Below are 27,687 nucleotides of genomic sequence, written 5' to 3'. Positions count from 1 at the left end.
GATGGGACTGTCGCTAGGCCAGCCTGGAACAAAGTTCTGACTCCTTTCGGGCCTTTGTTGCCACCACCCCAGCAGGGCTACTGAGCCTCGCTCCCCGTGCAGCCATTGCTGGTTGAGTGCGGGTGGGGCTGCAGTTTTCTATGGTGTTGGCTGGTGTAGAGCCACTGTTGCTTAAAAAATGTCTTGGTAGGGGCGCCTGGATGACTCAGTCGGTTAAACATCTAACTCTTGATTTCGGCTCAGGTCATGATCTCAGGGTCCTGAGATGCAGCCCCGCGTCAAGCTCCATGCTAGCGCAGAGTTGGCTTGAGATTCTGTCCCTCTGCCCCTACCCCCACTCATGTACACACATGCTCTCTGTAAATAAATAAAATCTTAAAAAAAACATTTGTCTTGGTAGGCTGCCCTTTCCTTCTTCCTTTGGCTAGACAGGGCAGGCTTCTGTTGTTTTTTTCTTTTTAAATTGCGGTTAATTATATATAATATAATTAACTATATATATAATTAACATATATAATATGGAAGTTACCATTTTAAATACTACAGTTCTGTGGTACTAAGTACATTCACATTGTTGTGTAGCCATCACCACCACCCATCTCCACATCTTCATCTTACCCAACTGAAACTCAGTACCAGTTAAACACTACTCCCCTTTCTCCTCCCCCCCAGCCCCTGGCAACCCCCAGTCTACTTTCCGTCTCTATGAATTTGACTGCCCTAGATAGCTCATATAAGTGGGATCTTACAGTATTTGTCCTTTTGTGTCGGGCTTATTTCATCGACCACAATGTCCTCAAGGTTTGTCCAAGCTGTAGCATGTGTCAGAATTTCCTTCCTTTGCTGAATAATATTCTGTTGTATATGTATATCACGTTTTGTTTATTCATTCATCCATCAATGGATACTTGAGTTGCTTCCACCTGTTGTGAACAATGCTGCTCTGGCCATGGATGTACAAACATCTGTTCAAGTCCCTACTTTCAATTCTTTTGGGCATATCTCAGAAAGTGGAATTGCGGGATTATATGGTAATTCTAGGTTTAATTTTTGAGGAACCACCATACTGTTTTCTGCAACAGTTGCACAATTTCACATTCCCACCCGCAACGCAAATGGGTTCCAATTTCTTCACATCTTCACCAATTTTTTTTTTTTTTTATTTAAAACCACCATAAAAGTGTGAAAATGAGTTTTGGGGTTTGTTTTTTTTTTTTTTTTTGTCTCTGCCTATAGGTGTTTCCATGTTGCTGTTTTCTTTGGCTCCAAGTATGAGATGTAGGAGGCAAAACAAAACTGGGGAACTTAACACTCTATTCTTCTTTGGGTCCCAAGGTCCCTAGTTGGTCTGCTGCTTTCTTCACTGTACCTTTCAGAGTCTTATGGTCTTTTTTATTTTTTTTATTTATTTATTTTTAAAGGTTTTATTTATTTATTTGACAGAGCAAAGACACAGCGAGAGAGGGAACACAAGCAGAGGGAGTGGGAGAGGGAGAGGCAGGCTTCCCGCGGAGCGGGGAGCCCGATGCGGGGCTCGATCCCAGGACCCTGGGACCACGACCCGAGCCGAAGGCAGACGCTTAACGACTGAGCCACCCAGGCGCCCCTTTTATGGTCTTTTTTAAAATGTATTTAACATCTAAGATTTTTAGTTGTATTTAGAGGAAGGAATAGGAAAAGTCTATGTACTTTATATAGTAGATATACCATATCGAGAGAACCCTGAATCTCTTTAAAGACACAGGTCTTCTCTCCATCTTTTTTTTTTAACATGTTCTTCTGTGCCCGGTATTTCCGGGGGAGTTGAGTTGGTGTTAGACTTACAGACTTCATCAGATTCAGGTTAGTTTTTCGCAAGACCCCATCATAGATGGAGTGTGTACTTCTATCACAAGGCACATGATACCTTTTTGTCTTTCTCTGGTGATATTACTCCTTCATTAGTTACCAGTTTGTTTTTTTTTTTTAATTTTTCTAGTATCATCATGAGCTCATGAATTTATAGATTTCCAATCCATTGCTATTATTCTTGTTGATGTCCACCTCATGTCTAGCTACTAGCTTGAAGGAGCTTCTTTACATTCTTTTGACAGAGACCCAGGTATTTTTGTCAGTCCCTTGGATGTCTGGTATGAAAAGATGCTCCAGACTTATCTTGGACTATTTTTGCCCTAAATCTGGAGCCAACCATTCTTTGGGGAGCTCTGGATCCTTCTGGTAGGAATTTAGAGACCACAATTTGGGCAGTTAGGGGTGCTCACCTGTTACTGGCTTGGTCATTGTTTTTAAGCCTTTTCTGTAAACCAAGCTAGGAAATAAATGTAAAATAAGTGTGCATTTAAGATAAATATATCATGAATTCAAGTTGGTATTTTCACATCAAATGCAGAATGAAAGAGTTTTAATTTAACCTCTTTGGTCTTAAAGATGCAACTTTTTTCCTCTTATGCCAAAAACTTGGTTCCCAATGATATCAGCATAATTACTCACTTACCTTCTCCAGTAATGAACATACAAGAGTCTCAGAATAACAATACAATCTCACAAAAATAATACACTACTTCCACAAACAGAACAATTACTGAAAATGATTTTTATTAGTCATTCATTCACTTATTGCCACTATTTTTTTGACTGGTTTATTATTATTCTTTATTATGTTCAATTAGCCAACATATATATCATTAGTTTTTGATGTAGTTGCCACTATTTTTGTCCTTTGGGTATATCCTACTAGGAATGCATAGTGAAATTCCTATATCTTAAAGTCATTTGAAATAATTCCTTTGTGTTTATGCCACCAATATGATATACAGTTATGTTCATTCCATTTTGCTTTTAAGAATTAAAAAATTATTTTGATAATTATGTAAATATTCACATGGCTTTAAAGCCAAATCTATAAAGCAAATTATACTTGGACAGGTCGATCTTCTAACCCTATCCCCTATATATCATTTGTCTCTTACCCTACAGGTAATAATTGCAAGTTTTTGGTTTTCCTTTCCATCTAAAAAAACAGAAACAAAATCTACTTATATATATGTCATTCCCTTCTTAAATAATGGGTAGCATACAATTCACTTTTCCCTATCTTGTGGTTTTTACTTATTTTAAAAATCATTCCATAGCAGTGTACAGAGATAGTCTTAATTCTTTTTTATAGCTACATAGTACTCTATTGTGTGGATGTAATTTATGCAAATGATCCCATTGATGGAAGTTAAATGCTTTTATTAATGGAGTTTCTATACTGAGTAACCCCATCACATGGTTAAACAAGTCCCTATGGAGGGGCCTTTCAAGTTACATCCCTATTCTCAGCAGCCTTCTCCATGCAAGGGGCTGGCTCTATATATGTAGAGTACCTAGGGCTGGTTAGTTTCCAGGTAGCAAATATTCCTGATAAGATACTAACTAGAGGTGTTTTTGTTTTTTTTTTTTTGGAAGATTTTATTTATTCATTTGGTGGTGGGGAGAGAGAGAGAGAGAAAGTGTACACAAGCTGGGGATAGAGCAGAGGGAGAGGGAGAAGCAGGCTCCCCTCTGAGCAGGAAGCCCGACGACCGCAGGGCTTGACACCAGGACCCTGGGATCATGACCGGAGCCAAAGGCAGACGCTTAACCGACTGAGCCACCCAGGCGTCCCCAAACTACAGTTTTAAAGTTCCAAAGTTACTTCAAAAAATTTTCCTGAGGGAGAATAAGGAGTTATTGTTTACCAGGTACAGAGTTTCTGTTTGGGATGATGAAGTCAAATTCTGTGAACGGATGGTGGTGATGGCTGCACAACACTGTACGTAATGCCACTGAACTGTAGACTGAAAAATTACTAAAATGGTAAATTTTATATGTATATTTCACCTCAATAAAATGCTACTTTACTGTGTAGCTTTATACCAAAATAAAAGTTTTATACATAAACTAAATGAGATTTGTAATTGGGTACAAATGTGCTTGGCTGCAGGGTCAACAGTAGATGTCCGCAGTGAAGAGATGGCTCCTCTCTCCACTGTTGGAATAAATGAGGGCTGGTCACCTTCCAAGCCGAGTCATATCTGACATGGCATCTGTACAATTTATTCCCCAAGTTTAATGACGAGATAGCAAGTTAGCACTTTCCAGACTTATGTTTATCTTACTACATGGTGATTTGAATTTTATGGTTTCTAAATGAGGCATTTATGACCAGGAAATCCAGCTCGGAGACAAACTGTTATATCCATTCCTGCTGATGTTAGAGTCAAGGTTTATTACACTGCGCTGGGGAGGTCAGAGACTCGGGGCAAACTTACGTAGAGAATTTTCTTAAGCCCTAAATCTGGATCCACTAATTGATGGGCTGTAGACTCTGGTGAGTTGCCATCATGCTTCACCCTCTCTTCTTCATGACCTTGTTTCCACCCGTAAAATACAGCCTTACCACTGACAGAGAACGTTTCAAAGACGCCAAAAGATCCTTGGCATCTGGGTGTTCAAGATGTGCCTCACATTCTCTTTCCTCAACTGGTTACGTAAAAAGCAGCCTTTAAAACCCTTCAGGTAGGAAGAGCAGCTATTTTATTTCTTGCGGGAAGACTCCTCTTCCTTTCATCACTGCAACTATATAGGGCTGGGTGACAATGAACTCACCTGCCAGTCGCGGGGCACCCCAGAGGCAGGACCAGCACCGGCCACGAGAGCTGTCACTTGACTTGGTTTTCTTTGTGACGACGCAGGTCGTGGAGAGTGTGTGCACACATGGGTGCCAATGCATTGCTGGGATCAATGACCACCTTGTCTCCCGAGTATTCATCTCAAAAGCAAGCAAGGAAGCCGATAAAGATGGAACTCTCAATAGAGTTGAAGAGGAAAAGCCAGAGGCAAAAGAGGGTGTCTACGCATATTTGGCAACAACTAATAGAATTCAGAGCCAGACCATGGTGCAACAGTGCATTTAGGCAAATCCTCTGGCAGATCTGATGCACAGGCCTGTCTCTTGAAATCTGTATCATGGAGACATACACAGGCGCAGACAAATGCTATAATGATTCCCCATGTACTCAACCTCAGCTTCAACGATTACCAACACTTGTCAATCTTGTTTTGTCTACCTACCCTCTTTCTTTCTTCTCAAGTATTTTAAAGCAAATTTCATATACCATGTTATTTCACCCCCAAGGACTCCAATATTCTGTCCCTCCTAGGACTGTTAAATAATGAATACCCAATATTCACTACCAGAAAATGAGCAATGTTATTTTTAATACAGATGGGGTACAGAATGTTTAATTACAGCAGGGCAGAGATTCTAGTTAAATAAAATTAAAAACCTTTATTTTTTCCAAATATAAAATTACTAATTAATGTCTCAAAAGAAAATATAACATGGTGAAAGCTTTAAATTACACCACTATTCACCACAGGATTTATGATTTACCAATTACACACTCCACCACTTTGGCAAAAGGATGAAATTTTTAAAACAGTTTATAAACCTAACATAACAAAGACTGTGTACATCTCCATATTGCACTTTCTTATGTACAAGGATAAAACAGGAAGGTCAAGTGTATTGCATATACTAAGAGCAGCACAAGTTTATCACAACTGAACTTAATGCAGAAGCTGATGTGAGGAGTATTAAAAATGTAGAAATGTAATACATGTATGTACACAATGTGGAGACTGTATTAACAAACTCTATGTACATTACAATATACTGTACTACTTTTAAATTTTTAGCATAGTTTTGTTTGTTAATAGAGGCCTTTGGTTCTAAACTGCTTGACTAATTTTAAGCTCACATAGTTTCTTAAGCTTTCATATTTTTTTAAATGCAAGTAGATGAGTATAAAAGCACTAAACCTCCTGGCTCACTGGTACAAAAGTTACAATGGTCAGTTCCCTTAGGTCATCAAAAACTAGTCACAAAAATAGTTCTTGTATTCAACCTGAATGTGCCACAGGAAAAAAAAATATGTTCAAGATTTTCCAGCTTAGCCTAGAGGCAGAGATTACTCCAGCCTCAATTTCAGTGCTACTGTCCCTGCTATGTACATTCCAGAACACTTGTTTTCTCTAGGCCATTTATTTTATTACTACTCTGTAAGGAAGAATAAAATTTCACTCCGGCTTAAGAGAGTCCACCACACACCTCTGTTAAGACAGAATGAAAACTTTGAATATTGCCAGCAAGATTTAAAAAAATATGTGTACCCTCTTATGACTCCTCTAGAAAATCTGCTACGAAATAGCACAGTTCTTTATTTCCTTTCTCTCCCATTCCCCTTCACTTCTCCTTGTGCTCGGTCTTCCCCATGTCTTGCACGAGCCCAGTGATTAGCTTTGGAAATCATCCTGAGTTTGCAAATGACAAGTCCCCACAGGCGGCCCACGAGGCAAAATCACACAACTGAGGACGAGCTGGTCATCCCGTGAACCATGGTGCTTGTTGGAGTCCCACTGATGGCATTGAAGATGTGAATGGAATTCGGTAAAACGCTCGTCTTCTCCTCCAGCGGGCAAATCTTGAGGCACAGAAACACAACATTACCCAAGTGTCATGCCCCTGATGATGTTTCTCAACGACAACGTCTATTCCCCAACGGTCACTGTTCCCCTGAATGATGGTATGCTCAGGGAGCTTGGTTTTGGTGGTTTGCAGAGGGATTGTGTCAACTCAACTAGCAAGTGGCCTTTTTCAGATCAGGATTGCAAGGAGAAAGTCAAGCACAACAGGTTTTGTTTCCTTTACAAATCAGTGAATGGAGCATTCTAGACTCACCAGATTATAAGGCGGTGAAGTCTATCTTACACATACTTGGCAGGGACATGACCTAGTCCCGCCCCTTGGAAAAGTCTTTTTAAAAAAAAATGAATCCTGAGCATCTGTTTCTCTATTGGCTCCTTTTCTCAGGGCCTTATGGATTTCCATTCTGGGAAGGAGACAAAGCAGCTGCCTCTCTGACCCCTCACACTCAGTAATGCAAGGGAGAATTCTAAGGGCAAGACTTGACCTACTGCCAGGTGGCAACCGAGAAGAACATACACATTCAGAGGCTCCCTTGAAAAAGCCCAAAGTGAGTCTACTCCAGGTCACAACCCTTTTTTGCTTGAGGGTTCAGAAGAGTTTAATCTTCCCAGTTGTTGAGATAATGGAAAGTTCAAGGTGCAGTTTCGTAGAGCACAGCCCTGTGTTAAATGTCCAAATAACATGGGAGTTTACTTCAACATTATCAGTCCGTACATTTTTCCTACTTTCATCTCTTCTCATGCCAAATGCTGACACCCACTGTTCAAACTGTTATACAGGAATCTGCAAGCTCTGTGGAAAAGACCTCGAGCTTTCTCCAGAAACTTGTTTCCACGAGACCATCTCTTTCTGCTTAATTATTCACACATTTATTTCTTTCATCATTTCCATTTTTTTCTACTTTCCTAAAGGTCCAGAAGAGGGTGCCTCCCTTTGCACACACACTGTCCTTATGCCAACGTCTGCAGTTGTTCAAACACAGGATCCTAACTTTATGTGAGGCAGTCTATCAAGGTTCAGAAAAATAAAACTGAAAAATGACATTACCATCCCATCTGATTGTGTCAGCATGGAGGAGGGAAAAAAGCAAACAAGTGAGATCTTAGACATGTAAGTTAGTTTCCTGTGACAGAGATTTCCAAATTAGACCATCACATGATATGTTAACTGACACAAGTGGGCCTGGCTTCCACTTGCAAGACTGAAAGACCATTATGTAGGGAACAGACAAAAGTTGTTACATACGATGGAGGTGCTAACATTAATTATGAAGACTGGCACCATGACTTGGAAGAAGTCACTGTGGTTGATGGAGAACGGACCCCTGAGAAAGCAAAACTCTATCAGCCGCTCTCTGACATTCACTCGGCTGCCCAGCCAACTGTCCCCTCTGACTGCTGAGCCCACATTCATAATCCTACTGAAAGGAACTCCTACAGGAAGGTGACAGTGCAGTGTAACCGGGAAAGGTGCCCATCACGACGGGGAGTAGCCATGAAGAATCCACCGGGGCACCCAAGTCAGCGGTAAATAGCCAAAAACTGAACTCTGTTTTTTTAAGTGGTGAAAGACATTTAATGCCACAGAAAATTCCTTAAACTAGGCTGGGAAATCCTGGTCTTTCAAAGGATTGGGTGAATGAAAAAAATTTCCAGGAACAACATGGGTATTTCTTTCTTATGTGAGTTTTGTTTTGTTTTGAACTAGATTAGGGTGGGGAGGGAGCTTTGGACCACGGCCACCCCTGAGAGTGACAAAAGGGAGGTGGGCGCTGCTTTCCTCTGCTCGTACTGGCTGGTATCAGGTGGGTGAGTTGTTAGCCATTCCCCAAGTAACCTGTGTTCAGAAAGTAGCAGCATGTAGCATGCTACATTATTCTTCAGATATCAAAATTCTAGAAGGTTTAGGCCATTGCAGGGTATGTTTGAGACCTCAACTAATGTGTGCTTGCTCAAAATGAGAACCCCAGCATGACACCTACCTGCTCATGCATGATTTCAGAAAGCTCCTTCGCCATCTCCCTGTAGTTGGCCTTCATTTCTTCCTGGTACTCTAACTGGTCCTCTTTGATCAGCCGCTCATTTACTGCTAAGGCTTGACCACAAGCCTCCACAAATTGCCTAAAATGGTGTGAGAGAGGGAAAAAAAGGCATGTGGAGGACAGAGTGAGTCCAACTGGCAGTATCTCTTTCCTGAATGAGCACAGAAATGACTGATATTTGAAGAAAGACATTTCCAGCGTGCTTTACCTGAAAACTTCTTTAAGCAACTTCACTTTGTTGTCAGGGTATCTTTTTGTGTTTGTGTCATCTAAGAAAGCTCGGGCATATGCTAGTGGGCCTGCGTTGACCTAGATAAAGAACAAAGATTTTAAATTACATTATAATAAAAATGACCATTATCATTGATTTGGTTTCAGTTCGCAGGTTCTAAAAATGCCATCTGAGTTAGTCATGACCCCTGTCCTCAAGGAACTGACAGCCCAAAGGAGGAAACCACGAACAAAGCTTATGTTGTTATACGTCATTTGATTTTTATCCACTCAGACATCATCAGGGCACTTGAGTGATGGCTCATTTTATGAAGGAAGAAGCAAAGTTTGGAAAACGGAACGATGTGTTCAAGGTTGAACCTTCAATAAGTAAAACACCTAAGATCAGAGCCCAAGTCTTCCAACTGGTATTTGTGCTACTCTACACCAGTGAGTTCAGTGAAAAACTGAAGAATATAGTGTATTGGCCAGTTTTTAAAAACCAACCGTTCGCCTCCTTGAACTGTGTAGACGACCATGAGCAAATGGACTTGCTACCTTCAAATGAAGTAACCATGTGAAGTGTGCTGGAACGCCAAAGATTAGGGGCATTTAGCAATAGGGCGAGTGAACCAGAGCCCTGCATCTCTCGATTCACCAAGAAGAGTTCTCTGAAGCTGGGTAGGTCAGGATACATGGGAATGTGGAGAACAGGAAGGTTAGACCCACTGGGTGGGAAGGAGAAAGTCCCAGTGAGAAACAACTTGACCACGGGATTACTGCAACACTTTTCCTGGGAGGTCTGGTGGGCTCAGAAGGCAAGTAAAGTAGGGAGGGCTGTCTGCTCTGTCAGTGTTGATGAAGGAGCTGGGTTGTGGTTCTGATCCATGGTGGGCAGGACTTGTGCGGTAATGACAGGAGAACCAGAGGTGGGGAGACAGAGGGCCACGGTGGTGGGAAGTGGGCCCCCTGAGACAGGAACAGCTAGCTAACCTTCGGTGGTGACTGCAGGTGTCATCACACTGGTGTTGTGTGGGGAACTATGTTAATGACCTGGACATAACCCAAATGACCAACTATCCAAAATGACATAATCCACTCAATTTTAAGGATATACAAAGAGGAAAGTTGATAAGACTTCATAAGGTCTAACAAAGCCAGATCTTGGAGCACAGAGTCACACAGCCACCCTGATGGCTCTGTCATATATAAAAGCAACCCCAGCGAGGCCCTTGGTGAAAGAATTACAGAAATAAAATGGTAAAGTTAATTTCCTCTGGCTGCAATTTTGTTGTTATCTTAGTGGGCACACATGTATAAAAATCTCCTCATCATAGAATGATGATCTTTGCTTTTTAAGATGATTGGGTATTTATTTATTTTTTTTAAGATTTACTTATTTGAGAGAGAGAGAGAGAGAGAGAGAGAGAGAGAGAGAATGCAGGGGGAGGGGCAGAGGAAGAGAGAGAGAGAAACTCAAGCAGACTCCCCATAGAGTGCAAAGCCTGACGCAGGGCTCGATCTCAAGACCCTGGGATCAGACCTGAGCCAACACCAAGATTCAGACACTCAACTGACTACGCCACCCAGGTGCCCTGATGATTGGGTATTTATAATTCCAAGGCCACTGTCAAATGGAAGGGCACATTTTGTCCTTTAGAAAGCTCAACCTGTCCAGCCACACCCCTTTACTGGCCCCCACACCCCTCTGCTCGTGTTCTGATAGAGGCTGGATGTTCCCAGCCTATGTTACTGAGTGGTTTTGTTTTTTAGCTGTAGAAAATTGTGGCCTCTAACCCCATTATGTAATCATGTTACCGGATATTTATCATATTCACTTGATTACTTATTTTGGTACTTAAGTCTTTCAGGTCATGAGGTAAGAGGTTGAAACATCTGTAAGTACTTTTGTGGTGAAGGACATTTCGAAAACGTTAGGAAACAACCCAGTGTGGATTTGATAAAAAGGTGACAAGAACTGATTTCAAAAAATGAACCAAAAAACCCCTAAAACTTAGATATTACAATCCAAATGCAACTTTCATAAGTGCACCCTTTTGAAAGAGAAAAGAATTAGATATAAGGATATGTATATGTGTGTATGTAAAATATATGCTAGAATTATTTGTATATACTTAAAAATCAATAAAGCAAGAAGCATATTAATCACTGAAAGGAGGTGATTTAACATTTACTAATTTCCTAGGAAATCATGTAAGTAAAATACCAGTTATTTTGAAGTATGGTATACAAACCAAAAGGTACATATGAGTGTATAGCTTACTGAATTTTCACAACTGAACATATATATATATATATATATATATATATATATATATATATATATATATAATCAGTACTTAGATCAAAAATGATCTTTTCCATAAATGGTGCACATTGGTTGGATAGCTACTCGGAAAAAAATGTATCTTGACTCTTATCTGTTACCACATACAAAAATCAAATCTAGATGGATTGCAGATCTATATAGGAATGCCAAACGAAGGAAACACAGAACATTTTTGAGACAGATTTAAGAACCAAGTTCTCACAGAGGACACAAAAATGCTACCAAGTAAGGAAAAATGAATTAATTGAGCTATATTAAAATGAAGAATTTCTGGGCGCCTGGGTGGCTCAGTTGGTTAAGCGACTGCCTTCGGCTCAGGTCATGATCCTGGAGTCCCGGGATCGAGTCCCGCATCGGGCTCCCTGCTCAGCAGGGAGTCTGCTTCTCCCTCTGACTCTCTTCCCTCTCGTGCTCTCTGTCTCTCATTCTCTCTCTCTCTCAAATAAACAAATAAAATCTTAAAAAAAAAAAATGAAGAATTTCTGCTAATCAAAACACACCATTAAGAGAGTGAAACTTACGGTACTTTTTCAGAAATAATTTTCATAGAAACCAGAAAACAAATGTCTTACAAGGAAACCTACAGCTTCTTTATATTTAAGAGTCTTAATGCTTCTGGTTAGGCCCCTGGAATTCCCCAAACTGAAAGAACAGGTTAGTATGGAGAGCTGGCTCCAGGCCCTAGCAGACAGCTCAGTGGACATTCTTACAAGGGGCGTCGGGTAGGGGTCCTTAGTCTACTGCCCCCCCCCCCACCCCCGGTATCAGGAGAAACCGCACAGATACTGGAAGGTAAATGGGATCACCAGGTAAGCGACACTCGACCTGGCTGGACTTGAAATTTACCAAGGTCCAGATGAGCCTTTGCACCTGTTACCCTTGCTTGCTCACCTGAACACTCACGCTGCCTTGCAGTTTGAGCTGCAGTTTGATCATGTCCACTTCGGCTGAGGAGCACAGTTGCCGGAGCTCAGCCACCTTCTTGCTCATCTCGTCAATGGCCACTTCAATGGGGTTGAGGTCGGTGTGGTGCTGGTACATGACGGGGATCCGCTTCTTCACATAAGGGAAGCAGTGTATTGCTGTGGAGGAAGGAGTCCCAGAATCATTCTGCAGCTTGTACAATCTTTACTGCTACTGAGGCAGAAGTACTTAGTATTCTCATTTTAGAAATAAGGAACCCAAAGCTTGCCAAAGGCACAGGCCAGTATTTTGTGGAACCAGACTATTGTCTTCCTTTATCACTGCGTATGTTTAATGACAGGCTGTATCATGTGAAGTCAAGAGAGCTGGGTCCCTGTTAACCTTTAATGTGCGAAGTGTGTGTTTGAAGAAATCACTTTATCATTCCCTGCTCAATTTTCTTAACCATAAATGCTTTACCGTCCTTGGAAGTTGTGAGATCTGAAAGAGCTAGGAGGTAAAAGATGGCTTGGAAGATATAAAGAACAGTACACAGTTCTGAGATATCACAGATTTTAAGTCCAGAAAATCGTTCCATAAACATATCCTTGAGGAAATTCATTTCTCTATAGAACTTTGAATCACATGCTTGAGTCTGCACAAACCAGAGAAATCCGTGAAAAATAACAAGTGAGAATATATTTCCCAGCAAAGTATTTTATGAACCAGAAATTCACACACTATTGAAACATAAATGAAGAAAAAACAGAAATAAGGAAGCCTGCTTCTCCCTCTCCCTGCTTGTGTTCCCTCTCTCGCTGTGTCTCTCTCTGTCAAATAAATAAAATCTTTAAAAAAAAAACAAAACAGAAATAAAAATACTTTTCTTATGCTTTTTTTCCTACAAAAAGCCAATCAGTATTTTTTTCATTTATCATAACAAGATACCTGAACCTATCAACACCAAAGAGTTAGTTTAAAAATGAACAGAAAAACAGATGGGGTTCTAATTTGGGTCTGTTTCACATTTTTTAACTTGTTGCTTTACATGATGTATAAATATCTATAATATCTTTATTTAATATATATATTTATGGATGGACATGAATATATATGCTTAATAGCTTATTTTATTTTTTAACCAGCAAAGGTAAGGTGGGTGTGTTGTTTTTGGATCACTGCTATTTACTAAGTGGCTGGGGAGGGTTTACTTAAAATAAAATGAGAAAACAGGGCCAGTGCCATTTAGCACACAGTTCAGATGGACCATCCAGAGTCTAGAAAAGCAGGAGGTGTTCAGCCTGCTGCAGCCTCAACTGTCACACCCTTACAGGCCTGTTCTAGTCCCTAAATTTTTTTTTTTTTTTAAACCAATCTAAGGCCAAAGGTCTATGTCTCCTATTTCTTCTGCAGTTCTTGTAGATACAGCTTTTGAGCAGCAGCACTGGGATTGATGAAGTCCTCTTTGAACTTAACACTTCTTTGACAGTGAGACAAGAACCGGGTGTGGCTAGATGTGGACAGAAAGCACTTGAGAGAGGAGCGTCCTTGCAGTGGACTTGTACGAAGTACTGTGGAAGTGCTTCATGAGGCTAACAGCCATATCAAAACACACATGGTTAGTGTAATCACAGTATTTTTGAGTGCTGTGTTGCAACAGCAGCATTGTTTAAGAGAGAAAAACTAACTCCAAGGATGTCTGTGAGGTGTCCATGGACTATACGGATTTCACTCAGTGTGAAAGTCCTGAGTCTTATGATGGTCACTGGAGACGCAGAGGAGAAAAGGAGAGTCCGGTAACACAGACAGGGCAGAGCCTGTACCTGAGCCCGCCAGGCCCATGTGAGCTGGGACGCCCTCTGCCTTCCTTTCGGGCCCCGTCCTTCCTCCCCTCCCTCAGAGTCACTCAGCTCCAGCCACGCCAGCCTGCTGGTCGTCCCGTGAATGTGCTGGGTACAAGCACCCCCGCCACTGACCTTGGCCCTAACAGCCCCTTCTCCCTCCAGATGTTTGCCTGGTCTACCCCCTCACCTCCTTCAAGTCTGGGCTGAAGTGTCACCTCCTCAGTGAGGCCTCCCCGGGCTACCCCATTTAAACTGCAACCCTCCCCAGTCAACCTCCCATGTTTGATCTCCTTTTGCCTTTGTCTAGAACACACATTCACTTCCAACACAGGTATGTTTACCATTATGTTTACTGCTTATCGTCTGTCTCCTTCTGCTGGAAGGTAAACTGCGGAGATCTCTGTTTTGTTACTACGCCAGGTTGGAACACTGCAAATGCTCCATCCATTTTGTTGAATTAATGAATGTGTTACTGCCCAAGTGGCTAAATGAAAGAGCAAAGTGGCCTGGAAGGTAGAGAATTAGATGACTTGATTGAGCGAGTTATCAAGTTACTAAAAAAATGGCCGGCCCTTATGCTGGGCAGCCCTTCCAGAAAGAGGATGTGGAGAGGTGGCTGAGAAGTGTGGCTGCCTGTACAGTCTGGTGAGCCTGAACAGAACGCGAAGAGCTGGAGAATATGTCTGCCCCTAGTGGGAGACGTGGAGGGGTGGCTGAGAAGTGTGGCTGCCTGTACAGTCTGGTGAGCCTGAACAGAACGCGAAGAGCTGGAGAATATGTCTGCCCCTAGTGGGAGACGTGACAGGATTTGGAAGACTCTGGAATAGTGACTGGGAAGAACCTCTCTACAGCAGGAGTTCTACAACAGGAGGAGAGGAGGGGGTCAGCAAGGGGCCTGCAGGGTGATCACCAGGTTTTCCAAATGATCCCACAACTGCAGCGCACTGACTGACCTACCCAGGGAAGTGAGCCTTGGCCGGGTTCCGAGGGCAGGGAGAGCCAGGGCTTCCCCACAACTTGGATGGTCAAAGGTCTGGTTTGAAGCAAAGCAATGGAAGAACCTAAAGGATTAATAACATAAGGGAAAACTCTCAAGTTCAAAGTCTTCAGAATATCCTGGTCTGTGTATCTTTAACTGAAGGCTGATATAGAGCTTATGTGCTTTTAAAGATTTTATTTATTTATTTATTTTAAAAATTTATTTATGTATTTAGAGCTCACACACGTCGGGGGGAGAGGGGCAGGGAGAATCCCAAGCAGACTCCCCACTGAGCGTGGATCCTGGTGAACTCTATCTCATGACCCTGAGATCATGACCTGAGCCGAAATCAAGAGCTGAACACCTGACTGACTGAGCCACCCAGGCGCCCCTAGCTTATGTGTTTTTAGTAGCATTTTTCAACCTGTTCTCTAAATCTTCATACTACCCAAAAACTATGCTTTTGATATTTTGGGATCGTTCAGGGTAAAAACTGTACTTTTTTTTTTTTTTTTTTTTTTTTGGTGTTTTGTTGTACTGTAATCTCCTCTGGGTCGTAAGCAGCCTCAAAAGGCAAAGGGCTCAATGGTGGATAAGATCCAGCATAATCCAGCAAAATAAAGTACATTCTTTCCCCTCCTGGGTATAACTTACAAAGCTCTTTAACACAAGATTAGGATAGTGTAACCCTCATTTTATAGATGAGGAAAGTAAGGCATAGGGCGAGGGTAAGTGACTTGCCCAAGATCACACAGTTGAGTACTGGCCCAGCTCTGCAGGACCTAGGCCCAGGCTCTGTTCCGCCCACAGGTTCTCATCCTCACAGCCAAGCCAATGACTTGGGGGGCTATTCACCTCTCTCTGCAGTGGTGATACTCTCTGTCTCTTCTTTTCTGGCAGGCAGGGAGCTTGGCTCTTGTTTAGCTAATCAAAAATATTTCTGTGACCAAATGGTAAACCGGAACCTTGACGAGAATCTGGCCAGAAAACACCCTATGGTAATAACTGTTTATGGATCAGTAATGCTACCTGAGCGGACTCATCCTAATAAAAAATCCTGACTCTGACTTATCAGTGAACTTGGTTTATTTGAAGTGGCAACGCTCAAACTGAAGAAGCACCAGAATCACCCAGGGGCTTGTTCAACACAAGCCCCAAACCCAGAGTTTCTGATTCAGGAGGGCTGGGTGGGCCCAAGGATTTGCGTTTCTGCTAAGTTCCGAGGTGATGCTGATGCTGATGCTGCAGGTCCAGGATCAGTGTGATAAGCACTGATTTAAAGTCATGACAGCTAGAGAGATACATATCCTAAGCTAGTGAAGTGACTCCACCTAGAAATGGAGTTGTCTTGTTTAATAATAAGAATTTGCTACTGTGTCCATTAGAAAAACAACTCACTCACATCTAGGGAGGGGATACCACTGTCAAAGACAATACTCTTTGTGTTTTACGTGTTATCTTTACTCTAAAAGCAGGAGTAGGGGCCCTTTAAGAATGCAGGCTTTTTATTTTTTATTTTAACTTTTATCTCAGTTCCTTCCTAGGAAGGGTAAAAAATTCTCTGTGATATGCTGTTCTGAGCTATTTTACATAAGTCATAGTCTTGGGTAATAGTTTTACTGAGATACAAATTCACCCACTGAAGTGTCCAATTCAGTGGTGAGAGTGGAGCCCCATGTGAAATGTGGCATCTTAACGGTGTTCCTTCCACTAGTCATTATACGGTTCCATATTAGTGGCCAGGCAGAACACCCAGCAACATCGACTTCAGGACAAGCAATGGGCACCTTCCTGGTGCCAAATGGTCACTCTTTGAAACAGTGGATGTAGACACACCTGGCTTTTTAAGGTCTCCTCACTGATTTTTTTTTTTAAGTCAAGAAAGTGTTCTCTTTTGGGTTATCCCAGTCATGCTACTGACTCTGACCTAAGAGCAGATGATCAAGCTCCCCCAAAGAAGGTAAAAATGACTCCCAAGATGACTCTACACTGTCAGGAACTGGGAAATGATGCAAAACACATTTCTGAAAATGGGTTATCGATGGTTACAGTGTCAAAGAATCTATTAAAACTCAGTCACAGCCTAATGGACAGCCTCTGAATGTAGAGAGCTTCCTTGCAGTGGAGGTATTCAAACTGAGGTTGGCCAGCCACTCTGAAGAGATGAGGTGGAAGGACTCCAGCCTCATATACCGTTTATTCACTCAGCCTACAATCCCCGAGCAAGTTCATGCTGGGACCTGTGTGATAAAGATATATAAGGGGTCCCTTCCTGTGAAGGAGACATGGAACTGTGTGCAGGGGCTCTTAGGGCCCTGGGCCTAGAGAGGCCTAGAGAGGGGTCCACATGGATTTCAGAAGGAGCCTGTAAATCACCTGAAATCGTCTGCACATGCACTCTGAGGAGATAAGGGCCCACTATTTTCATCAGATTCTAAAAAGGGTCAGGGACTTGACTTTGGATATGAACTTATGGTCTAGTAGAAGAAGGAAGTACTAACAGATAAGTAGAAAAATGTCAGGAGTATTCCAAAGTAAGCATTAGATAAATGTTAAACTGAAATGGGCATGTGAGGAAAGTTAACAAAGCTTGAAGGGCCTTTCATTCTAGAAGTTTCTGGATCCCTTGCGGAGAGCTCTTTATCTTGGTGTCCAGGCTAATGTCTGTCTGGACGTGATTCTTCAAGGAAGAAGCCAGGGAAACTGTACCTGTCAGTATGGTGCGCCGTTTGCACTGCTCCTCAACCCCGCCCTGCCTCTTCCCAGTCTGAGTGAAGGGCATCTCAAACATGAAGCGGCGAATGTTATGGGACCTCTCAAACTCCGTCTTCCTTTCTTGCAATTCTTTCTCATCAAAGAATGGAACCACATGAGTCACCTGGATGTATGCATACTTGGAATCCAGATCCTTAGGGTTGACCTTTAAATGAATAAACAAAATGGGAGACTGGTGTTATGTGAAGGACTCTTTCCAAGCATCCCTAAGCTTGTCTTCCCACTTTTTATTAATAAAGGATTTGGAGGGGCACCTGGGTGGCTCAGTCGGTGAAGCGTCTGACTCTTGATTCTGGCTCAGGTCATGACCTCAGGGTTGTGGGACTGAACCCTCCCGCCACCCTTCCCCCCACCCCATCCCTCAGTCAGCTCCACTCCGTACTACTCAGCAGGGAGTCTGCTTGTCCCTCTCCCTCTGCCCCTCCCTGCACTCGCACGTGCATATGCACTCTCTCAAATAAATACATAAATAAAATCTTTTAAAATAAAGAAATAAAAGATTTGGAAAAATTTAGAAAAGTTGAAATAGTACAACAGTCACATACTCACCACTTAGAACAATTACTAATGCTCTGTTTCAAATACACACATGCATATACACATATGTGGATGGATGCTTAGACATATACATATAGACATTTTTTTTAAGCTGAACCATTTCAAAGTGGTATCCATCATGCCAGTTCAGCCAGCATCTCCTAAGCGTGAGGACATTCTCCTTCATAATCATAATGCATTATACTTAATAAAATTAACTTAATTCTGTAATTATCACTCAGTACACAGTCCATTAAAGTTTCTCAAATGTGGCTATCTGTGTTTGAACCAGAATCTAATCAATGATCATATGTAATCTAGAATTCTCCACCTTTTTTTCGTGACATTGAATTTTTTTTAAAAATAGTTTTCTTGCTGAATAACTCCCTGTGTGGATTTTTCTGCTGGTTCCTGAACTGTATTTTTACATATTTGGCTTAGAGGGAAAAGTGTTTATTTTAGTAATAATGTTTAACACCTACAACCTCAAATTATTATCAATCTGTAGAGAGATTAGATGTAAACAGATGTGGATGAATTAATTTAATACAGATACAGACTAACTAAGACTCATCTAACCGGAAGTTTAGCTCCTGATTGACTCAGCACATAAATGCTTTTAGAACTGCATTGCTAACATCTGTGATGTACCAGAACATGAAACACAGGCATTTCCCATACAAGCACAACAGCTAATTTATTAGGGAGACAAGTCAATTTTGCACAAATGAATTCTATTTAAGCTTATAGAGCAATAAAAGGAGGTCTGACAGAAATGACTGCAGAGAATTTGGAGAAAATTCTGGAACTGGGGCCAGCAAACAAATGAGGCCAAGAAGGTTTAGCTGGTCTCAAGTTATCAGGCACCACTGTCCTCTCACCAGGGCTGTATGTGAAGAAAAATGAAAAATAAATGCGAATGTGCCTAAAACTTTGGAATTTAAGAAAATACAAAATGTCATGAGTTATTACTTCTATTTTAGAAACAGCCATCTGGCCAATCACTATAACTGTCCTCAAACCTATGAAATGTAACTCTCCTTAGGAGAAACAATTTAAAAGCAGTACAAATGCACGTGCTTGCCTATCTCTTCAGGGGAATTTCCCTAGTCTTCATTTCCGAAGTTGTATGTACGTATCAGTAGGAGGAGCAGAGGACAGGTGTTTGGGGGCAGAAGAACACACGAGAGCGCCGAGAAGAAGTTATGATGTTAAAGCCACAACTTGACCCGGACAAACGTTCCAGTTTCAGAGAAAAGCAGCCAATCGGATGTGAGTAGTTTGGTCTAAGAAAAAAGGAGGTCTTCATAAGGTCATGTTGAGGTTTCTGGTTAAAAACAGACCAACAGTGTGTGTTTATCTCTTCTCCTTTGTGCAACTCTGTTAAAATGCAGTACAGAATTAACCTGTGAGGACCAAGGAAAGAGGAGAGAAGACAGCAGTGGGTGAGAGTGTTTACTGAATTTCTAGAAGGCGCTTGAATGGAGGTGTGCTACCCAACTTGGCAGAGACACTGTTTTCCCATGCAGGGAGGACAAGGAAGAGTTCTGAGGAAAACAGCACCCAGTGACAGTAGAAGTTCTAGTCTAAGTTCCCACAGAGAGGAGTCACCAGTGAGTCAGAGCACTTCTCAGAAGCCTGCTGCTATGGACTGACCATCTGTCCCCCCCAAATTCTCAGGGTGAAATCTTAACCTCCAATGTGATGGTATTGACAGGCAGGAGGTGATTCGGTCATGAGGGTGAAGCCCCCCATGAATGGGATTCATGCCCTTATAACAGGGGCCCCACAGAGCTGCCTCACCCCGTCCACATGTGGGGACACAGCGAGGAGACGGTCGTCTGTGAACCAGGAAGACCTCACCATGCACAGAATCTGCTGGCGCCTTATCTGGGATTTCCCAGCTGCTGCGACTACGAGAAATTTCTGTTGTTTATAAGCTGCCCAATCTCTGGTGTTTGTTACAGCAGCCTGAATGGACTGATGTCCACAGAGGGCTAGAACAGGATTAGGGTGACTGGGAGAGGTGTAGGGCGGAAACCAGAGTGAGTGGCCAAAGTCTATTTGGAGTGGCCAAACTCCAGGTTCCCTTCCCTAGTCTCTGCCCCACAAGACAGAAGAGGTTGCTCCTTGGAGAAACTGGTCTGGAAAAGGTCTAAATGGGTTTACCAGTCTCAGCAGAAAGCAGGGGCAAAGGTACAGAGCAGAACACAGGGTGAGCAGGTCAAAGCTTGCAGGCCGAATGTGGGACCTTCAATCCTTGCTCATGTCCTGCATCCAGATTCCAGAATTACCTGCTTCCTTGTCCCCTCTCTACCACTTGGGCAGGAAACTGGAAGACTCTTCCCTGGAGAAAAAAAGGGCCTCAAGGAAACAAATTTCAGAGACTAGGGATTCCAAAGCAGGGCTCAGAATGGAAAATGAACTAGGGATTCTTTAAAAGGGTGAACTTAGAAGGACGTAGAGCTTATCACTGCTGGAAATTGAGCAGGAGGACATTTTTGTTTGCTTAATATTTAATATTTATTTATTTACATTATTTTTTTAAAAGATTTATTTATTTTAGAGAGAGTATGTGTGTGTGTGTGCGCGTGAGCCAGGGGGAGGGGCAGGGGGAGAAAAATCTTCAAGCTGACTCCCCACTGAGCGCCAAGCCCCACACAGGGCTCGATCCCATGACTCATGCTATCATGACCTAAACCAAAACCAAGAGTCAGATGCCTAACCGACTGAGTTACCCAGGAGCCCCAGTTTTTATTATTTTTAAATTGAAGTATAATTGACAAACAGTATTACATTAGTTTCAGGTGTACAATGTAGTGATTCAACATCTCTATATAGTATGCCATGCTCACCACAAATCAGCTACCATCTGTCCCCATACGACACCATCACACGATCATTTCAGTATCATAGGCCTTATGCTGTGCCTCTAACTGGAAGCCCACATCTACTTAACTTCAGCCATTTTGTCCATCCCTCCACCCTCTTCCCTTTTGGCAGCCATCCAGTTTATTCTCTATTTATAGGTCTAATTCTGCTTTTTGTTTGTTTATTCACTTGTTTGGCTTTTTAGTTAGCAGGAGGACATTTTTAATGCAAAAAACAGGAGCTCTATCTCGGCCTGAATTTCGGGAAGCAAAGGGATGCCCAAATTCCTGGAGATACCCTGAAGACAGTGGAACACATAAATATACAGGAGAAATGTGTAGTTTCAGAAAAGGTCTTCATAAGAGCAATACAGCAGAGGGCAGCCTCTCTAAACAGAAAGTAGATCTCATTCCTACAAATGTGCTGGCTAGTTAGTTCCTTCCTTGGTCTGTCAGCCTGTCCCATCCGTCCAACATCACAGTGAAAATGGTATATCCTTTCAGACGTTACTTTGTAAAATAATGTCTTTTTTTAAAAAAGATTTTCTTTATTTATTTGTCAGAGAGAGAGAGATCACAAGCAGGGGGAGTGGCAGGTAGAGGGGGAAGCAGGCTCCCCACCGAGCAAGGAGCCCGATGCAAAACTTGAACCCAGGACCCTAGGATTATAACCTGAGCCAAAGGCAGATGCTTAACCCCGTCTGAGCCACCCAGGCTTTTTAAAATTATGAAATCTTTACTTAATGAAGGGCATCGGAAATCACAGAAAGGTGTCAAGAAGAAAAAAATTACACTTGCTACTCAAGGCCAACCATTCTTCATTTTTCCTGTTTTTTTTTTCCCTGTATACGCATTTATGAACATATAACCAGCCATACATAATCAATCAATACAGTATTATATTGCTATATTTCCAAACATAGTCATACCTTGCCAGAATCCTGTATCATTTTGACATTTTCAGAACCAAATTTATCTGAGTAAAGTTTAAGAAGTCTCTGGGAAATTTCTGACAGAGGTGTGAGTTTGGGTTCTTTGTAAATATACTCTTTTCCATCTTCATCTTCAAAGAACCCCTGTGACATAAAGCACAATTAGAGCTATTCCCAACTATAAGCCCCAGGCTTACCACCCAGGAAGGATTCTTGTGTTATAAGGTTTAAAAAAAAAAAAAAAAAAAAGGCGGGGTGGGGTAGGGAGGATGAATCTAAAATAAAATCCGACTTAAACAGGCTTTCTGAAGTGGAAGGAAAATAATAATGTGAAGTCGGGGTGCAAAGATAAAGGAAAACACAAAACTGCAGACTCATTCAAGAATGCTGTCATTAAGTGTTGAGTGAAATGCAGGACTAGAGACTCAAGACTGTTCTCTCGGGATCGCATGATGGGATTCAAGCCTGTTTCACATTCCCAAGAAGCAGAGCTCACTAAGAAATGATTCGGCAGCCTGCTCTGGGCAGGCCTCGGAAACGCACACAACCCCCCTCACAGGCCTCCCCCATTGACACAGGACTTTACGGCATAAACAGAAACATTCCAGTCTGGAGCAGGTTCGGCAAAAGTTATCTGAGGTTCGCATAAATTCCATTTTGCTCTACTTATGAGAAAAATATGAAAGGGCTGGAGGATAATAGCAGAAAATATTTTCACTATCACCGGTTAGCATGTGATTTAGCACCAATCACGTCTGAATAGAACAAGGCTTAGAATTGCATGGGAAGTGAAAAAGGTTGAATATTTTAAAGTCCAGATTGGGGTTAATACTTGAAATAAATGAAAATAAAGTTTCTCATCTAAAATAAAAATGGTGCAAAAAACACAGTATATTAAAAAAAAAATGCAGGCTAACATGAGACAACACCCACATCAAACTAGGAGTTTAGATGCAGTGATTTCACTACATTACTTGCTTTTTAAGCATTTACTATAATTACCTCCACATCTGTTTCACTGTCTGTAAACTGGTATTGCTATAAAGTTATAAAAGACAATAACAGGATAAATTGAAGGTTATATAATGCTCATAGAAAACAACACACCCTAAATAAATGGATTATAATTTAATACCATTTAATCATGTTAGAGACTTGGAAGTTAAACTTTCAGTTAAATTTAAATGAACCCTTTTCTACAGGGTTTCTGAACTATGACAATGGTAAATATACTTGTGGAGATATTATACTACAAAAGATAGAGATGCACAGGGAACAAAGGAAACCAGAAAGTCTTAATTTTGGTTTTAAAACATGCAGTATAGAAGTGTAAGGAAACAGGTGATTTATTTCTGTAAATGGAATAAAATGTTAAATTTTTTTTTTTTTTTGAGTTTGTAATGACTGGACAGATATACATACAGACTGGAAAAGGAAACTTGCGAACCACACTGAGGTACCAAAAGTGGCGCTAAAAATGTTTTATGGAGGGAGAACTTACCGCTGCCTTAAGAAAGTAATAAAGAAAAGACAGGAAGAAAGAAAAAAAAGCAGAAAGTTTACTGCCGAGGAAGATAAGAATCATACTAAATATGACAAATTCATCAAATTAGCATTTATAGAAAATACAAAATTTACAAAATACAAATTTATAGATTTAAAAATAACAAAAACAGAAACAAGGACTTAGGAGGGCCTACAGAACAGAGAGGAGGCTCACCTGTCCAAAGAAGGCCACTCGGAAGTATGTCCCCAGGAGCCTGCGGCCTGAGTGCATGACCTCAGTCACTTTGCTGTAGGCCCGGTGCAGTGTATCATACAGATGAGCCAGCCTCTGAAAAGCAGAACAAAACCCATTTCTTCCCACTTGCAACTAGGAGAATCAGTTTTAAAACAATTAAATGAGACCACAGAGGTAAAAATTTCTTGGACTTGAGTAACAAAACGCACACACACACGCAAAATCAAGACTGTCTCCACTGCACAACTGGTAATGACCATTTTTCAATTATAGTATCTTCTACCCAAAGAGCAATTTTGCATATTGAGGATCCATCAAATCTCCAAATGGCAGTAAGCACCTTCTGTTTTCAAGTGTAAACATGAAATGTCACAGATGGTAAAGTCCTATGATGACGTTTTTAGTCTCTGCTTTTCCTACTTCTCTGATATGCTACAAGAAGCTGGACAGCCTCCCCAGGGAGGTTGGCAGGGACAATGGCCTTCCATGCGGATGGAGCAAGGAGGAGCTCTGAGGAAGAAGGCACTCGGTGATTATAAAACTCTGTTCTTGGTAACCTTTCAAAAATGGAGTGGCACAATTACCCATCCTTGTTTTTTGAAATTTGGGATCTGTATAGAGGTGGGGCCCATGTGGGCCACGTATAATGCTCTGCAGGTGGTGACCTCCAGCATCACACGGAGGGTCAGAGAGCACAGGTCATCTCTGATCACGGCCTGCTTGCTCTCTTTGCATGTAAGAAGGTTTGAGTGCATGTGTCACCCCACTGTCCTCTCAAACAGGAAAAAACAAACCACTCTGATACCTCAAAATCTCTCCGTTTCTCGTAAATGGGGATGATTAGTTTATAGATGTCAGCGATTAGCTCATAGCGTTCAGCCTTCCAGAGTCCATCTGCACACTGCTCTAGAAGCTCCATGAGCACATCCTGATCAAAAAAGAAGGCCATCAGTCAGAAAAGAGTGTTACAGGAAACATGACATTGTATTCTTTGCAGAATGCTTAACCAATTAGGATGGTTAGGAGGAAAATGTCAAAATACATTATTTCTAAACACTAACTTCCACACTTGTAGTAAATAGCTCATCACTATGTTCTTTTTTAATTAGCCATTTTTCAATCATTTACAAGCAGAAATGAAGGGTCACACTGTATGTCTGTGTAATAGTTATATACCATGAGGAAAAAACAGACACTGATAGCTTCACACAGGCTCTCAATTGGTGTTTAGTTCTATTTTTGTAACTATAATTTAGAAAAATTTTTTTTCCTGGGGCATCTGGGTGGCTCAGTCGGTTGGGGTCTGACTCTTGATTTTGGCTTGGATCATAATCTCAGGGTCGTGGAATCGAGCCCTCCGTTGGGCTCTGCGCTCGGCGGGGAGCCTGCTTAAGATTCTCTCTCCCTCTCCCCTTCCTCCCTGCTCTAAGGTAAATAAACAAATCTTTAAAAAAAAAAAAAAGGAAATATTTTTTTTTTCCTTTCTGAGAAACAATGACAATGCTGAGACATGAAATTACTAAGTGTGACTTCAACCCAAGTTAAGAATCTCAGAGCAATTTAGTGATGGTACATGGTAGGCATGATGCCTGCCTCACCAACAACCTTTCCTCCTATCCTTGGAAGTTTCTATCTACTGCAGTTTGGGTAGTCACCCAGCCCCTATTAAAGTCCTTGGACTCTGGAGGAGCTAACACTTTTCATGACTCAGGGGTTGGGGCATGTGGCTCAGGGATAAACTAATCAGCATAAATCTATTTCCTGGCCACAGTCATTGTTTCATCATCTGTGGACATGTGACCTAAATGGGCCAATCAGGGTGAATTTTAGGACCCTGTCCTGGAAGGCTGGGACAGAAGTGTTCTCATCGGCCCAGACATGACAGGCAGCAAGGAACCTGACTGGGGCTGACATCCTGAGAGCCAGGCAGGGGCCCATGTGCCTTAGTAACAGAGTGGAAAGCTCCCCCTCCCTCCCAAAGCAACTGTATCATGGATAACTGTTAAACATTCACATTGATTGCTGTCAATCTTTCTGGAATTTCCTAATTGAAGCCAATTTACTCAACCTTTATTGTTTAAGCCTATTTGAGTGGGGTTTCATTAATGCCACTGAGCAAATTTTCGTGTGCTTCTTTGTCATCTCTATAGCTTTGGCGAAGTGTCTATTCAAATTGTTGGCTCATTTTTCTACTGGGTTTTTTATTGAGTTTTGAGAGTTCTTTACGTATTTTGAATAAACAATCCTTTACCAGACACGTGGTTTTTAATTTTCTCCCAATCTGTGGTTTGTGTCTGGATTTTCTTAACAGTGTCTTTTGAAGAGGAGAAGTTTTTAATTCTGATGAAGTTTAATTTATCAAGTTTTTATTTTCTGGATTGTGATTTATATATTGAAAAAAATCTTTAACACAAGTCCACAAAGATTTTCTCCTTATGTTTTCTTCCAGAAGTTTTATAGTTTTACATTTAAGTCTATGATCCATGGAGTAATTTCTGAATATAGTGTAAAGTATGGGTCATTTTTTTAATATGAATGTCTAATTGTTCCAACACCATTTGATGAAGACTATCCTTTCTCCACTGAACTGCCTCTGAATCCTTGTCAAAAATCAACTGAACCTATGATTAATCATAGGAGGGTTGCTGGGGGGTGGGGTGGGGAGATGGGGTAACTGGGTGATGGACATTAAGGAGGGCATGTGATGTAATGAGCACTGGGTATTATATAAGATTGATTATCACTGAGTCACTGAACTCTACCTCTGAAACTAATAATATACTATGTGTTAGTTAAATTTAAGAAAGAAAAAAAGACAAGGGAAGTGTTAAAAAAAATGATCTTCTCTAAGTATCAAATATACTATGTGCTCTACTAAAGCAAAGAAAATAAATTATATTATCTGAATGACTGGGAAAAAACTCAACTGAACCATATGTGTGTGGGTCTATTTCTGGCTTCTCTATTTTGTTCTATCGATAAGAGATGTCTAACCTTGTGCCAATACCACCCTGTTTGGATCACCACTCCAGTTCTATAGAAGGATGTCTCCACAGTGACACTAATGATATGTGGAGTCACACAACTCTTTGTTCTGGAGTCTGTCCTGTGCCCTATAGAATGTTTAGCAGCATCCTTAGCCTCTACGACTAGATGCCAGGAGCGGTACCTTCTCCCTTCCCCCTTTCCCCAAATTGTGACATTAAAAAACCATTTCCAGACATTACCAAAAGTTCCCTGGGAGATGGGGGCAAAATTACCCCAACTGATAAACAATGCTTTATAATAACCTTAAAAGTCAGATAGCGTGACTCTTCAAACTTTTTCAAAACTGTTTTGGCTAGTCTAGTTCCTTTGCTTTTCCATATAAATTTTAGAATTCATTTTGTCCATTTCTACCCAAACTCCAGAAGGGACTTTGATCAGAACTCTCTGAATCTGTAAATCAGTTTTAATAATATAGTGAATTATATTAATTAGTTTTCTAATGTTGAACCAACAGTGCATTCCCAGGGTAAACTCCACTTGGTCATGGTTTATTTTTCTTGTTTATATTTTGTTAGATTAAATCCACTAATGTATCTTTTAAGGCTAGCTGCCTTTAAACATGTTTGTATCCTCTATTATACTGTAAATGAAGGACAGGACCTTTGTTTTTCATTCCTAACCTAATGTTTCATTACAGGCCTAATGCTTACAGTTTATAGATCCAAAGAAAATAAATATACATATATTTTTAAGCAGGCTACACACCCAGCGTGGAGCCCAATGCGGAGCTTGAACTCATGACCCTGAGATCAAGACCTGAGGTGAGATCAAGAGTCAGACGCTTAATCGACTGAGCCACCCAGGCGCCCCAAAGATAAACATTTCTAAAGCAGTTGTCAATCAATTTGTCAGAAAATACTGTCTGACTTTAAAAAAACCATCTTTAAAGCAAGGCATTTAACTTTTATATCATGTTTACCACATACAAACCATAAAACTGTCA

General features: G+C 41.3%; 1 protein-coding gene across 21 annotated transcripts in view; it reads right to left on the bottom strand.

The window, feature by feature from the left end:
- Positions 1-5,224: 5,224 nt before the first annotated feature.
- The window catches only part of DOCK9 (dedicator of cytokinesis 9), a 284,204-nt gene continuing 261,741 nt past the window's right edge, over positions 5,225-27,687 (bottom strand). For 16 of the 21 annotated variants that reach the window (XM_025874651.2, XM_025874654.2, XM_025874653.2 and 13 more), the window contains 8 exons: positions 24,502-24,624; positions 23,676-23,789; positions 21,953-22,099; positions 17,551-17,761; positions 12,007-12,197; positions 8,764-8,864; positions 8,496-8,634; positions 5,225-6,509 (listed from right to left, as the gene is read on the bottom strand). In XM_025874651.2, the coding sequence (XP_025730436.1) occupies positions 6,387-6,509; positions 8,496-8,634; positions 8,764-8,864; positions 12,007-12,197; positions 17,551-17,761; positions 21,953-22,099; positions 23,676-23,789; positions 24,502-24,624 (1,149 nt within the window). In that variant the 3' untranslated portion in view covers positions 5,225-6,386. Of the gene's footprint in view, positions 6,510-8,495; positions 8,635-8,763; positions 8,865-12,006; positions 12,198-17,550; positions 17,762-21,952; positions 22,100-22,957; positions 22,994-23,456; positions 23,463-23,675; positions 23,790-24,501; positions 24,625-27,687 lie in introns of all 21 variants that reach the window. The other 5 variants (XM_073894369.1, XM_073894367.1, XM_073894368.1 and 2 more) reach the window with 2 other exon arrangements.

Source organism: Callorhinus ursinus, unplaced genomic scaffold (genome assembly GCF_003265705.2).
Source record: "Callorhinus ursinus isolate GAN/ISIS: 27379988/994484 unplaced genomic scaffold, GSC_fseal_2.0 scaffold7, whole genome shotgun sequence".
NCBI classification, from domain to species: domain Eukaryota; kingdom Metazoa; phylum Chordata; class Mammalia; order Carnivora; family Otariidae; genus Callorhinus; species Callorhinus ursinus.
The sequence above is the reverse complement of the archived record's forward strand: the minus strand, read 5'-3'. Positions and strand labels throughout refer to the sequence as shown.